The sequence below is a fragment of the Solea senegalensis genome, linkage group LG1 (genome assembly GCF_019176455.1).
Source record: "Solea senegalensis isolate Sse05_10M linkage group LG1, IFAPA_SoseM_1, whole genome shotgun sequence".
In the NCBI taxonomy this organism is placed as follows: Eukaryota; Metazoa; Chordata; class Actinopteri; order Pleuronectiformes; family Soleidae; genus Solea; species Solea senegalensis.
Genome location: NC_058021.1, coordinates 17,042,230 through 17,057,593, shown reverse-complemented (window position 1 = coordinate 17,057,593; position 15,364 = coordinate 17,042,230). Strand labels below are relative to the sequence as shown.

Sequence of the window (15,364 nt, the reverse complement as noted above, 5' to 3'; positions counted from 1 at the left end):
TACTTTCCCTTTCACATTTATACCACATGTAGAGCTTTTTGTTTTATTGTCGTTCAAAGGCTGAATGATTTTCTTTTCTTTATGCAAATGTAAAGAAGCGAATGGTTCCCAATTCACATTCGATCTTCATACACGTTTGGTGGTTGCGGTGATAATTTATAGCAGGATTAAAGGTAGCAGTGTCGCTCACTTTTGTGCTGTTGTGTTTTTTTTTTATGACAGTGGAGGAATAAATGATCTCAGTCTTTGAATTCACACACGATATTGGTAAATAATGACAACATAAATATAGATTTTCACTTGTTTTCTCTTTTAAGGTCCAGCGTGTAACATTTAGTTTATTGGCAGAAATTAGATATACAACCTAAGAGTGTATAATCACCTTAAAAGTTTAATAATCAGATTTTTGTGGCTCTAAAATAAGCATTTTACTCGATATGAATTTAAGGAGGGCCTTGCTTTATGGAGGCTGTAATGTTTCTAATGCACACCTCATTCTGACTTCACTCATAAGAGTCTGAACTCCCATTTTTTAAGCCTCGAGACAACAAGTGAGCAGAACCGTGTTTACAGATGTTATAAAGTGGTAGGTCAGCTCATTTCCCCATAGACTTCAATTCAAACGGAGTTCTGTTTGCAGCCCCCTGGTGGCTAGTCAGTATATTCTTACTTCCCGATTGAATTCAGAGAAAACTGATGATCTATTGTACAAATTAGCCAAAGTATGTCAGTGAAAATTTTAACTTTAAACTTATACAAACGAGAAATGACAACGTCCTTTCAGGTTTGCTGAGGTCACTGTAGTTCCAGCACTTTTGGAAGGGTGCAGTCTCCATTACAGTGCAGTCTCACCATTAAAAGTCACTAATTCTTACACACTGGGCATTTAATTAAACCTGCCTTTAAATTATCTGGCCATCAATCTGGGTGAATAAATAAAAACTAGCTCTCTGTTAGATGGCAGTGGTGATTTGTGTCAAACCCAGGTCATTGGAGTCCTCCCAGCCCTGACAGCGTGTAGAAGACATTTTCATGGCTAGTCATACGGGCCTAGCCTGCCTCGCACCTCCAGGACCTTCAGCGGGACACGTGTGATCCCGCAGTGTGCTCCTCACCCGACTCACCCCGTGGCAGTCCCCGTGTCCCCGTGCACCAGGGCAGCAAAAGTCTCTGAAACACCTCTTGAAGTTCTCATCCAGGAAGGCGTAGAGGATGGGGTTGAGGCTGCTGTTGGTGTAGCCCAGCGCCACACAGAAGAAATACGCAGCCATGACGGTGGTGGTCTCGGGCACGTTGGCCGACAGCGCCTTGACCAGGATGAAGATGTGGATGGGCGTCCAGCACACCACGAAGACGGCCACCACCACCAGTACCAGACGCGTGATCCGCCTCAGGTTGCGGTCCTTCTCACGTGAGCCCGACAGGAGGCGCACACTCTTCAGACGCATGACCATCAGTGTGTAGCAGACAGTGATGATGATGACGGGCGCCACAAAGCCAAAGATGAAGACGCAGATCTTCATCAGTGTGTCCCAGTAGATGTAAGGCTCAGGGAACTGCAGAGCACACTCGGTAGTCCCTGTTGGTTACAATGAAACAGAGTCTGATTTAATACATTTCATGTATTTTGATCATATGTAGCATTGTATTAAAGCATTTTAATTAAATGAGTTAGCATACTTACTGACTTAATATACAACTTTGAACAGAAGTGCTTTGAGAAGTTTAGGGATCATTAACGATATTACTAATCATTCTCAATAACTTTTTGGTTTTTATTTTTTTTTACATTATTATTCTGCCTCTGTTCAGTCTTTGTGCACAAAAATGGCTCCGTCAAGGATCTTTATTATTATAATACGAACGAAATTGCAAGGTCAGATGAAGGGTTGGTCAGAGCCGCCGCAGCTAAGCACGCTACCACAATGGACCAACGTGACTGAATGTGTCTAACACTCTAAGGGGAGAACATGCAAACTCCACACAGAAAGGTCCGGTCTGCGAATCGAACCTAGCACCTTCTTTGCTAACCCTATAATGACCAGATTTTTTAGCAGTAGAATTCACTTTCTGAACCAACCCGTCTCCCACCGTCACCTCACTTAATTAGCACAATCTTGCTGTTGTTACATGTCATTTTGTTGTCTCTGTCACTTCCTGTGTGCAGCGTGGTACAACACCAGATCTAAGCACTAAAAACTGAACGGTTACTGACACATTTCACCAAAAACAAAACAAACAAACAAACAAACAAATTCGCCAAAAAATGGCCGTTTAGTCCTGTAGGACTTACGGCAAAGTTGTCGTTGACTTTTTTGACCGTCCTGACATGATTAACATGTGTACCAATTTTCGCTCATGTACGTGAAACACGACAAAAAGTCACCTCCTGGTACACTTTCACCAGGTGTGACGTGGTCGCAAAGATTTGTGAGTTCTGGGGTATGGGAGAGGCCTCAAAAACACGATTTACTTTGAGGGAAAATAATAAAAAGAACAAAAACTCCTTCTGTTTCAATAGGATCGTAAGCACCTTGTGCTCAGACCATAAAAAAAAAGAAGAAAAAACCCTGTTGTAACCATGGAAATCATTAATTTTCATGAAAAATGCTGACAGACAACAACATGGCCTTTAACCGTTACATTCTGCGATGCAATAAAGGCGTCACCGCAGAAATGTAAAGTGCAGAATCAGACTCATCAGCTTCAATATAGTCTGACAGGGATGGGGAAACTGCTCTGTGCTTTACTGAATGGAAGCTAATTGTGACAATGGACAATTTATGAGACTGTCGCTAAGAGAGGGGGGAGAAAAAAAGACCCATTGTGTCTGTCATAGCTTCATCTCGTCAAGTGGGTGTAATATAGGCTCTGATGCAACCTACAGGACATCCTCTTCATGGAGTTTGAAGGACGCTTACTGTGACTAATTGATGCAATTCAGGACAAGGGTGTTTAAATGCAGTGGTGCTCGTAGTTCGAGAGTGTTTGTAGAGTCCCTTCTGTAGCTGAGTGTATGTATTTAAACCCAGGGTTACGGCATAAATAGGAGTAGAGAGGTTTAAACCTCTGGTAAACAGCAATACTGGGACGTAATAGTGTGATTTATGAGTGTGTCCTGCAACTCAAATGACACGACTGGTCATTATGAGCCATAGTTGGGTGCGTCATCATCAAATAGCTGCGATGGGGGGCGTCGGCATCACGTGACACACTACCATTATTTGTTTTGGTGCTGCCGAGTATCATGGCGGGGATTCCGGCAGCCGACGACAGCACCCAGATGATCACGTTGATGATCTTGGCTTTGACGGGAGTGCGGATGTCCAGGGCCTTGACCGGGTGGCATACGGCCACATAGCGGTCCACACTCATCATGGTCAGGGTGAAGATGCTGGTGAACATGTTGTAGTAATCGATGGAGATGAAGACCTTGCACACCACCTCGCCAAACGGCCAGGAGCTGAGCAGGTAGTCGGTGCTCTGGAAGGGCATGGTGGTGGTGACCAGAGCGTCAGCCACGGCCAGGTTGAAGATGTAGATGTTGGTGGCGGTTTTCATTTTGGTGTACCTGAAGCAGGAGGAGATCATCATTTTCAGTATGCAATTTCTGCCACTATGAGTCTTGTAATCAAAACTGGAAAAAAAGACCTTGTTAGACTTCAGAAAGAAGAATGGGATCATGGGAATTTTGGCCTTTGCACTTTATGAGGAGAGCTTTGGCAGCACAACGTCCACTTGTCCAATAGTGACACATCCACACAATAAAATGAAAAACAAATAACTAAAGACTACTAGTTAACTATAGCAGTATTGAATATGTCCTTTTTCCAGTTCTAAATGGTTTTCCCAAGAGCAGAGATGAGTAGAGCCATTAAAAGGTGACCATAGTGAAAAGGTCCATTACTTTGAATATACAGTAAATAGGAATCATATGGCTTTAAAGTGTTGAATATGTAGCCTATAGGTTAGTGTACTGTAATCAAAGTGTTAACCATTAGTGTATTTTAGATATTTGCATATATCTTTGAATCGCTTAAAAGAATAAAGGATCAGATAAGGTTTACTTGACAAGGTGCTCATCTCTCTCTCTCATAATGATGCAAGTGCAAAGCTCTGACTCCAGTCAAGGCTTATTTCACATTTAATACCTAAATGACAAGACCTTAACAGGCGTTTACACAGGAACCCCCATGACATGAAATGGAGAAAACAGCAATAACAACAAAAGGAAACATAAAGTATATACACAGATAATCAAAATCTACCACACAGAAGCAGATTTACATTCCTGGTCCTGCTTCATTCATGGGCTTTTAAAACTCAACACTTCTAGGGCAACAGCTGAACTAACATACAAAATGTCACTTCCTTTGCCCAATAAAAGAAACAAACAGTACATTAGCTGAATACGCACTGAATGTCCTGCACTTTGAGCCATACACGCAGACTCTCACACTCATCACCATATGTTCATCTTCAACGTGCCAAAGCTGATTATTGTTATTATTATTTCAAAATAAAACTCACCTAATGATGACATACATCACCAAACAGTTGCCCACCAAGCCCACCACGAACACCACGGTGTACACGGCGACTATGATCGGGATGAGGGGCGACATGGGCTCGGGCTCCGCGTCCCATGTGCCGTTGGGTGTGTAGTTGAAGATGTCCGGTAAGCCCGGTTGCCAGGTGAAGTTTGGGACACACTCCTCCTGCTGACACCGGTCCTCCTTGTAGATGTGCACCACGCTGCTGTCCATGGTTCTGAAGCCTGTGCGCGCGGACCGCACTGCTGCTGCTGCTGCTGCTGCAGGAAACTGCGACTCCACTTAAACAGATGAAAACAGCTGGATTGTTGTCGACTGCCACAGAAGACAATTGAGTTAAATTAAGCACATACGCACAGATTACAGCCCCAGTGAATGAGGGCGCACTCAAAGGCATTAGTGAGCAAATGAGGCACCACCTTACCTTGTATTCCTTTTTTCCTTTGCTTGCAAAAAGTTCATCCAAATCAACCGAAACGGCGCTTAGCTTCTTACAGGAGATTAAGATGATGGAGGTGTGATTTAAAAAAAAAAAAAAAAAGGTCTCTGCGTATAGCTGCGTGGACGAGCAAAAGGGAGAAAAAAGGAAAAATCCACTGGCTGTGCCACTGCTCTGCCCGACTGTGAGCACTCGAAGTCCGACTGCTCATTCAGTGACATCAGAGGCAACAACACACATGACAGAATCCAGCCTGCAGAAATAAAGCTCCAACCATATCAACTCGTATGTGTATCAAAACAAGCTGTTAATGGATTCATCAGCCACTTTAGACAGTTTTTAACGCATTATTTGGATTATTTGCATCAACGCGCCTGCTCAAAAAACATTTAATACATTTGTTTTTAAACACATGTACATATTCAGTTTACAAAGTGAAACTATACGTGCGCACCAGTTTTATCTCCCAGAAGAAAAAACATTCCTATCTCTCTCTGGTGCTGTATATGAGACGTTTCCAGGCAACTCCTCAGAGAGAGTCACCGCTGCAATGCAAACCTACAAAGTCCGAGCACATGTTGAAGAGGCACAAAGTATGAAGGACACTTCACAGCAGCCTTCAGATGATTGCGCCCGTGTGCGCCAGCGGCAACACATTAGGGCAAACGTGTAAAATAGCAGTGGCAGAAATGAGCAGCGTGGTCGAGAGGCGTTTTTGTCAAAGCTTAAATAAAAAAGCCCATTAACTCAGTGACGTCTTTTGACTCCATTTTGACCAGAATTGGAAGTGGAAGTATCTTCTTTTTCAATGTCTGAAATGTACTGTATATCCTCTCACAAGTCTACCTAACGTGTATACACTCAACGGCCGATTTATTAGGTACACCTCCGCCAGTGCTCAAATCTAAGCAGAGTTCAAGCGCAGCATGAAAATGGAGAAGAAAGATAATATTTCATTTTGTTTATTCCATTCATGTAATTCACACATTGAGAAACCACACTGTATGATTCGTCAAACCAACCGAACACATCAAATTCTCGCGAGAGAACCCGCGACTGCAAGAGTGACAGTTTCGTCGCCATAGTTGTTTCCATATTCTACTTCCTGTCGTCTTCATCTATCTGACCCCGTTTTCCTGTGTCACAACTACTCTTTTGCATCAGCTGTTGGTAACTTGTGTTTGCAGTTGTGTCGGTAATCGGCATGTCATTTAGCAGACGCTTTTATCCAAAGCGACTTACAATGGATTTGAGTACAATCAGCGGGCTTGCGACCATTGCGACCATGATGTTTTTCGCACATAGGGTACCGGTCTTAACCACTGAGCCACTCCACCCCCACACTACTCCATTGTGTCCAGAGTGGGCTCAAAATATTCAAACAGATTTCTGTGCCAACAAGCCATGTCCCCAACTAGTTGTGAAAATGTGGAAAAAATAGACCAACAGCAACACAATCATTGAGAAACCTATAAGTTCTACAGGTCATACAACCTCATTGTCCTTTCTTTATACATTTTAAAGGAAAAATGATTCATCACCATCAACACCATAAATCATTCCAACATCATTCCAAAGATTGACTCCAACAACAAAACTGCTGAGTGACTGGGATTATCTGGCACAGCCATCTCTAGCGTTTACAGATAATGGTCTGAAAAAGAGAAAATTTCTGCATGGGTGAAAATGCTTTGTTGATGCCAGAAGAAAACAGCCCCGACTGGTTCCAGATAATGGCGAGGCAACAACCAGGGTTTATGCAGAAGACAATATCTGAAAGCACAACACATCAAACCATGACGTTAATGGGCTCCAGCAGCCACAACACAAACCTATGTCGCTGCTTTATTAGGTGTTCTCTCTGCAACTAATAAAGTGTCTCAATGAAGCTCAACATGGAAAGAAACAAACGCCATCATCACTGTTTCCATTTCCCTCCCCCGACAGATATTGTCAAGCAAGTGCTGTTTCCTTTAATCCTTTAACACTCGTTGCTTAGAGACTCATCAAGGCCAGATGTTGCTCGAGTGACCGAGTCCATTTTTGTGGGTGTATTTCTCTTCTTATTGTCCCTGCACTGCAGAGTTGGGTTTTGTGAGACGCCCGGCTGTGTTTGCCAGTGCAAATATGTGATCCGACTTTACTTGAACCTTGGACCCGCAGTGAAGCGCGCCTCTCCGCTCCAGTGCAAAGCGGGAAACAAAACACAGTTATTGTATTTAATTGTAATAATATGATGTCAAAGGTGTGTTTGCACACAGATAGGACGCGCTCGTCTTCTTCCTGTACCACTTGAACCATGGCGTTTTATTGGCGTGCCAGAGGAGGAGAGGAAATGTTTGTGTAGGTAACCTCCAGAAGATGATGTCAAGCTTCAAAGCACAGTTTCACCATAAACTACTTTTTGGGCAGTGACCTTATAAGGTCATCATGAAGTGTGTCGTTTTTGTCGCACTCACACGTTTGTTTGTTTCCTATGGAATCTCCTTTCCCTGTGGATTTCACTGATACAAAACCTTCCGCTACATAAGAAATCTTTTGATTCACTGTATTATTGATGATAAATCAATGCAGAAAAGCCCAGATTAAAAAGGAAACAGTGGGGGATCTCGGATTGACATGTGAGCAACGAAGGGAAAAAAAAAGAAGAGCGTTACCATTTTACATTATTCACATTCATTTGATCTTTAGGGATGTTATAAACTACAAATACAGTATGACCATGTGACATTTCATGACAAGGTTGCATAGATTATTTTTTAACGGTATCACATTCTTTTGTTTTGTGTATTTAAGCCTCCAACCACTAGCTAGCAGCAGGCTTTAGGTCATTTAACTCCCCCTATAAGACAACGAGAAAACCAAATGTATATGTATCCTATATACATATATAAATAAAAATAAAGGTTGAATAAATTATTATGGGCCTGATTGTATTTATTTTATTATTAACCAGGGACACTGCTTTTTGGAAATATGACCCATGGGTTATTGTCTCAAGAAACATCTTTCAATTTTAGCTCAAAGAGAAAAAGATAATTGAATGAATCACAATTGCAGCACACATCAAATCTGCAGCCAAGTATCATGACACAATGCAATACTGGCAAAAACATGATCCTGGCCCCTTTGATCAGCATGATAAAAATACACGTATTCGCACATATTTATTCTTATTGAGACATGTGCTTTATCCCATTTAAGTTGTATGTGTACTGTATTGCACTGCAACGTTCATCCAACCATTGACCCCTTCACCTGACCCACACCCACGTCTGGGGAGCCGGTCTGAGCTGTGAGGTCAGTGTCAGTGTGGCAGGGTAACTGCAGAGATGGACGGGGTCAGAGGTCAGGCGCAGTATTTGAATCTGTGAAGTGGACATTTTCAGGGCGGCTGTAATACTGTAGCTCTCATATCACAGTGTAGTTTCTGGTTGATGGTTGCTGCAATTGTTACAACCTATATTTAGCAGGTGTCGTTGACGCCATTATTTGGCCTCTTTTTTGTACAGAGACAATGTAATTTTGTTTGCTAAATTTGTAAGCTGCGTCTTTCACCTGAAAACTATGGAATTAAATTTGTTTCAACACTTTTCAAAAGCAAAAAAATATCAATTTAATCATTCAAAAATTGTTTATTTTATTGTTACGCTACAAAACTTAGTAGCCAATCAGCAGGCAGCTTCCTAAGGCCCGCCCACAAACAAAAAACCACAGGGCAAAGAATAAATCAGGGAGTGAACAAACAATAAAATACAATATTTTTGAATGATTAAATCTATATTTTTTTGCTTCTTTAAAACTGTTGTTTGAAAATAGTTTGAAAATAATAGAAAATAGAAAACAGTTCTCTGTGAAGCAAGATTAACAGACCTGACTGAGGGAATGTTGGTGTGTATACAGAGGCAGCGCAGGGGTGGGTGGAGGAGGACTCAAATGCTCAACTCCAATTTAGGATATAACAAAAGGAATTTATTCCACAAACAAAAAAATGCTTACGAGGACGTGCAAAATCTATACTAAAAAAAAAATTAACTTACACTTGATGACGAGGTTCTTGGACGACAGGACAGAAAAGCATGACAGACAGACACGAACCGACATGAGACCAGGACTATTTATACACAGAGGTGAGGGAGCACAGGTGAAACCAATGAGGGGCGGGGTTGGCAATCACAATGGAGGGAAAAATCATACAAAGGGAGGAAGTCAGGATCTGAAAACACAGGGAAAAGATGAGTACAAAATAAAACAGGAAGTGCAAGACAAGACTGGACGTGAGTGACTTTAACTAAACATAAAGAGACACAAAGGACCAACATGAACTCATCAAGACATGACAAAAACTGTCATGACCTTTATTGATACCCTGGAGACTTACGCTAAACCTTAACCATAACTGCTACTGGCCTAACCCTACTTCTATATCTTCACCGTAAAACACTCATAATTTGCATTTTTTAAATTATCTATTCAATATGTTCATACTGTATTTCAAGCATGTACAGCACAACACAGCTTGTTCATTTTTTAAATAGACATAAAGAAACTGACACATACAGTAGCAGTTACCTTTTTGTTATCCAGACATTACTAACACATGTTCAGTTGCTTTTTTGAAGACGATGCAGTTTCAATGCATCTAAAGCAAACATACACTAAAAAAGCTGGGCAATCTATTCCTCTGCAGAACATGAGAAATTACACCTTATCTCATGTTTGGTGACGCTCATCAAAATCCATTTACAATCATTGTGGAGATTTCAATGGTGTCTCATTACTGCAAGATTTCTATTCATTGCAGACTTGATTAAACAAAATAAAATAAATAAATAAAACAACATATATATATATATATGTATATATATATATTTTTTTTCTTAAACATAATTTGGACACACACACAGAGATATATATGGAAATTATGAATTACCACCCTCCTGGAAACAGTAACCGTGAAATTGCCTCTGACTTTGTTAGTTTGAGTTTGGGGTTCATGCCAGATACTGTCATTGATTTTCCTCATAAGATGCTGCAGCAATTTACCGGCTCTGTTTTTTTTTCTTTCTTTCTTTTTTTCCTGTTTAAAATCTCCTGCCATGATTCTAACAAGGACAAGGAGAAACATCAATATTCTCAGGTGAAACAGTGGCCAGTCCAGTAAATCAGATTCCAGTCTGTTTTCACATGCTGTGGCAACAAACTAGTGAAAATTCCTATGACACCATGACATTTGTATTGTATTTTATACAGCGGTAACAGGGAATACCGTCATAGCTTTGTTGTGTTGTTTTCTGCAGCAATATAATGACAAAAATGTCCTAATCTCATCTCTAACAACACAGAGAGTCCACTGCCTGGACACCACAGACTTCAAAGTAACTTAGACGTGTGTGTGTGTGTGTGTGTGTGTGCGTGTGTGCGTGTAAGCAGCTTAGTATGCAGATGCCACTCTGCCTCACAAAGATCATCACCTTTATATTGATGATCCAGATGGTGCTGTCTCTTCAGATAGGCCGTATTCTCCTCTGGATAAAAATGACTTGGTTTGTGAAAATGTGCACGTGTTGCATCACCTGTTCAAAAAATTCAGACACAATTTGGCCAGAGGACTGTGTATGTGTGTGTGTGTGTGTGTGTGTCTCATCCATGTAAAACATCATGAGACAAAATTCTCTTTGCTTTTTGATTAAATCTGTCTTAGTCTTCACTAACCTCTCATGTTGCCTCACTATATGCTCGCCACTATGTGTGTGCTTGTGAGTGTGTGAGTGTGTGTGTGAGTGTGTGTTTGTGCTATAAGGGGCGCGGGTGTCAGTGTGTAGTGGAGTTTCTTAAATATACAAAGAGGAGAGTGATGTCAGTAAATTAAAACAGAACAGGGAGAAAAAAAAGATGCCTTTGAGCTGTTGTGAATAGTACCTGCAATTAGTTAATAATAGATAGGGACGGTGTTGCCATGGTTAGCACTGGCACCTCAGAGCAAGAAGATTCACATTTCAAAGCTCACATCAAATGTGCCCTATCTGGTTTGCATGTTTTTGGCATGTCAGCATGGGTTTTATCCATCCATCCATCCATACATACAGTACATCCATCCATTCTGCCCCTGACTGGTATTAATATGCCGTGCCACTATGTGAATATATGAGAAGAAAATCACATCTGATGATCTGTGATAAACAGCTGATTCTGAACGCACTCGTCGATCGCATTCTAATGCACGTCCAGTAATAGAGTGTAAATGCAACAGTACATCTTTGACCATTTCTTTTGACATTTTAGAGGAAGTAGAACTTCCCTATCTGACTTAAAGCAATTCCCTCTGCTACCTACCTACCAGTGTTGCTTTGATGTAACACTGAACGATACTTCAGCTTAAATATAAGCCTGTTTCCAGGCAGTTGTCACGAAGGGAGACTTGGACTTTGTAAGGTAACGTCTGATATTGATTGGAAATGTTTATTGTCTTTTAGTAGATAGCCCCGAGTCTCTACTAAATTCTAATTTGTCGCTAAACAACGTCTTGGCAGCTTGTGCAGACACTGAACATTATTTCTGCATCATTGGCTGACAGCTTACGGGAAAGAATCTTGGGCGGAGAGTGAAGGAACTAAGCAAAGGAAAGGAAAAATGACAACCACTAATTAGTCAAAATGAATGACACTGCACTCCGTATTCACTAGTAGAACTGAGAGTCTGGAAACAGCAGCTCTTGTAGAAGCAGTGATGAGTTGACGAGGTTCAAGTGTGATGAACAGGAGCCCATCTGAGGGAAGTGACCTCGAGTTGACCGTGTTGCAATTGAGAAATTGGAAAAAATATGGACGGAAACATTATCTCCAGCTAGCCTTTGTTAGCGACGGCCAGCAATAGCAGTCACAATGCTCTAAGGTGAAGGAGTCTCCAACCTTTTCTCTTCTGAGAGCTAATTGCGTTCTTTAACATTTATTCTTTTTCATGGCTTATTCAAAGCCAAACATTCACAGAATGTTGGTGTCTACAACTCACAGTTAGTATTTTTACTGGTATGAGCAGTTGTCACGGTCGTTGTTGCTACACCACTCTCTCATCAAGCTGACAGCAACACAATTGTTTATTGTTGAAACCTTTAGCAAGCTACTTAGAAAGGAACTGAGAGCTACTGCTAGCTTGCAAGCTACGTGTTGGAAAGTCCCACTTTACACAGTATTATGAACACACAAACAGCGTAGCTCTTATATATATATATATATATATGTATATATATATATATATATATATATACATATATATATATATATATATATACATATATATACATATATATGTATACATATGGACTACTGACTTAATGTGGAACAAATAAGAACAATGTGCAATTGTGCCTGAGGACTTTGTTCACATAGCTGAGGTTAGTACATATTGCAGCCAAAAAGAAAGGAAGGGGGCCAAGTACTGTAAGTTCTGCTGAACTGCAGGAGAGTGCCTTCTATAGGATCCATTAAAACTAGTAAAAAACATACACAAAAACTAATTCTACTGATTCTATTTGAACAGGCAGCTCACTCAACAGCAATCACCTTTACAAGGACTCGGAACAATGGAAACTCCATCCTGGTGTGACTGTCCACTGCTCATCAGGAAGATGTTTACCACACACCTGCACTTAGTCATCAGTGATGTGAAGACAATCTCTAAAAAACCTTGGAAACTGAACAACTCCACGCTCTGTCCAGCACATTTGATTTCACTATGCGAGACGCGGGTATCCACAGCTCAAAGGATCATTTTCAGGCGGCAAAAGAAGAGGTGAAAACACTCTAGTGGCCCACTTGTGATTTTCTTTCGACACAGCCTTAAATCTAGTCTCACGCTGCGTAGCAGTCGGCAGAATCTTGTTTTGATGGTCACTATGGTAACGGACAGTCGCTGGTCCGTGGTTACAAAAGCTAAAGGGATTTGTTCGACGAAGCAGAGCAACACCGCTTTTCTCTCAGTGAGCAAATATGAAAGTCTGCGAAGCTGTTAAACATGATCTGGGAGCGTGGATGGGAAACTCACAAGCTCAATTAAACCTGAAAGTTTGTTTAAAAATTCACACATGAAGGGAGGGACAAAGTTTGGAGACGATACATATGAGGCCCTGGGGGAGTTTGTTCCTCTGCCTTGACTGTGAACTCCAAATGTGGGCAGCATAATAAAAAGGGCATCAGGGGAAGAAAAACCATCTGTTTCAGGGTCCAGAGTTCGCTCAGTTGTTGCAGGTGAGTATATGCACAGGGACGAGAGAGGATCAGCCACTGTAAATAAACACTCAGAGAGCAGAGGAGAGAGCAGGTGACCGCAGCCAGAGGCAATGATCCTCCGCACGAATATTGACTCTGTGCACCTCAGCTCCTCCAGACGAGCACGACAGAGTTTGAACGAGGCAGGAAGCTGATTTGAGGGCTGGTTGACAAAAACACAAGGACAAGGTTAACAAAACTGTAGGTGTTAATATTAAATAGATTCTTTTGATCATGTTTTAAAACTTATGCCGAGTCTTAAGCAGCTTTGTGTTCCATAGTTAAAGATTATATGAACGCTTTCTGAATTAAGAGCCAAGGCCAAGCAGTCAAAGGACGATGTCAAAAAAGACAACAATATTTATTTCCATTCAGAAGTTTGATGGGATGAATGCATCTTGTCCCCACCTGTCCCTGCTGTGCAGCTGTATACTCACAGTCAGTCAGTCAGTCAGGTCTGATAGAAATGGTTGACAGAGCCTGACATCAGGAAGGACACAACAAACAAATGATGTTATATCAGTTTACAGAGACCAAACAAAAGAGAGCAGAAAAATAACATTAAAAAGCCTGCATTTTTTTTCTTCTTTGCAAAACTGCTCAAGCTCTGTCAGGTTGTGTGGGTATCGGGCATGAACAGCCCTTTTCAAGTCCAGCCACAAATTCTCTATAGGATTGAGGTCTGGGCTTTGACTCGGCCACTCCAGAACATTTACCTGGTTCTTTTTAAACCATTCCTGTGAAGCTTTTGCAGTATGCTTTGGATCATTGTCTGGCTGGAAAATAAATCTTCTCCCAAGCCGTAGTTCTCTTGCAGACTGAATAATTGACTGAATTTGCAGCAGTCGTTTTGCCCTCTATCTTTACAAGCCTTCCAGCACCGGCTGCTGAGAAACATCCCCACAGCACGATGCTGCCACCACCATACTTCACAGTGGGGATGGTGTGTTTTTGGTGATCTGCAGTGTTTGGTTTCTGCCAAACATAACATCTTGTCTGATGGCCAAAGAGCTCAAGTTTGGTCTCATCAGACCAAAGAATCTTCTTCCACTTGACCATGGAGTCTTCCACATGCCTTTTGGCGAACTCTAGTCGAGATCCAATATGAATTTTCTTCAACAGCGCCACTCTCCCAGGCAGCAGCTGCTATATGCACAATCTGTCCCATCTCAGCAGCTGAAGCTCGTAACTCCTTCAGAGTAGTCGTAGGGGTCTTAGTGGTTTCTCTCACTGATCTACGCTATACCATTCTTTAGCCACAGTTAATAAATTCATCTTTTACTTATTCAGACAAGTGAAAAGAAATAGAAGAGAATATAATATATAGTGCGAACAATAATTAGCACTCTATAGTTGTGTGTGTGAAGGTCTTCAACTTTATCACCTCAAGCCTTTGTACTCAACAAAACCTGATATGTAAATTCAGCAAAGATCCTCATGCATATATTCTAGTGATTTAAAAATGTACTTTTACATATTTTAGGTATATCGGAGAGAGTAGATAGAGAGAGATTTCCTCAATAGTCTTGGGACTGCTGCTGAAGTGCTGGAGAAAACAAAACAGAGACTAATTGCACACATGGTTCTCAATTCAAATGTGTTGACACTGACGGGGGAGTATTGTCCTACAGGGAGTCAAACTGAATAAAGCACACCGCAGGTACAAAACACACAAACAAACAAACAAAAAAACATCCTTGGGCTCATCTTTTTTTTTTCCCTTAAAACACGCTCCTACTATGGTAACAACAATCAGTCAAAATACATCCACACAGCTTTGTGCTCTCTCTGAAGGAAGAGTCTTGTTGCTGTGCGATTGTTGCATTCAGGGTGAGCGCTGGATGACTGAAGGGAAGCATGTGATGTGTACAGTCATGGACGGGGAAAGAAGGTCAAGGCGACTCGGATGCAATTGAAATTCTGATGGACGCACTCCACACTGGACTCACCAACTCACTCGCATCAGCATTGGAAAAGTGAAATTGCTGCATGTTTGGGATCATTCCAGAAGCCAGAGCGGTAACTAAGTCCTCAGTACTCATCCTGCTTGGTAAAAAATGATCGGTCAGGTTCTCCTCCATGAAACACGACGTGGGAAAGCCAGC

The 15,364-nt window shown here is 41.5% G+C and overlaps 1 protein-coding gene across 1 annotated transcript; it reads right to left on the bottom strand.

Moving 5' to 3' along the window:
• Window positions 1-303: 303 nt before the first annotated feature.
• On the bottom strand, window positions 304-4,766 carry oprk1 (opioid receptor, kappa 1). Its single transcript, XM_044020366.1, has 3 exons — window positions 4,531-4,766; window positions 3,219-3,571; window positions 304-1,579 (listed from the first exon to the last, which is right to left on the bottom strand). Exons 1-3 carry the CDS (start codon window positions 4,764-4,766, stop codon window positions 1,041-1,043), a joined length of 1,128 nt encoding a protein of 375 aa, XP_043876301.1. The 3' UTR covers window positions 304-1,040.
• Between the last annotated feature and the right edge of the window lie 10,598 nt (window positions 4,767-15,364).

Bases quoted from the DNA above. Each gene is read 5' to 3' on its own strand.
- oprk1 (XM_044020366.1), bottom strand. From the start codon at position 4,766: ATGGACAGCAGCGTGGTGCACATCTACAAGGAGGACCGGTGTCAGCAG. The intron at 3,572-4,530 runs GTGAGTTTTATT...CTCCTGCTTCAG, and splicing joins GTGATGTATGTCATCATTAG to GTACACCAAAATGAAAACCG. The intron at 1,580-3,218 runs GTAGTGTGTCAC...TGTAACCAACAG, and splicing joins CAGCACCAAAACAAATAATG to GGACTACCGAGTGTGCTCTG.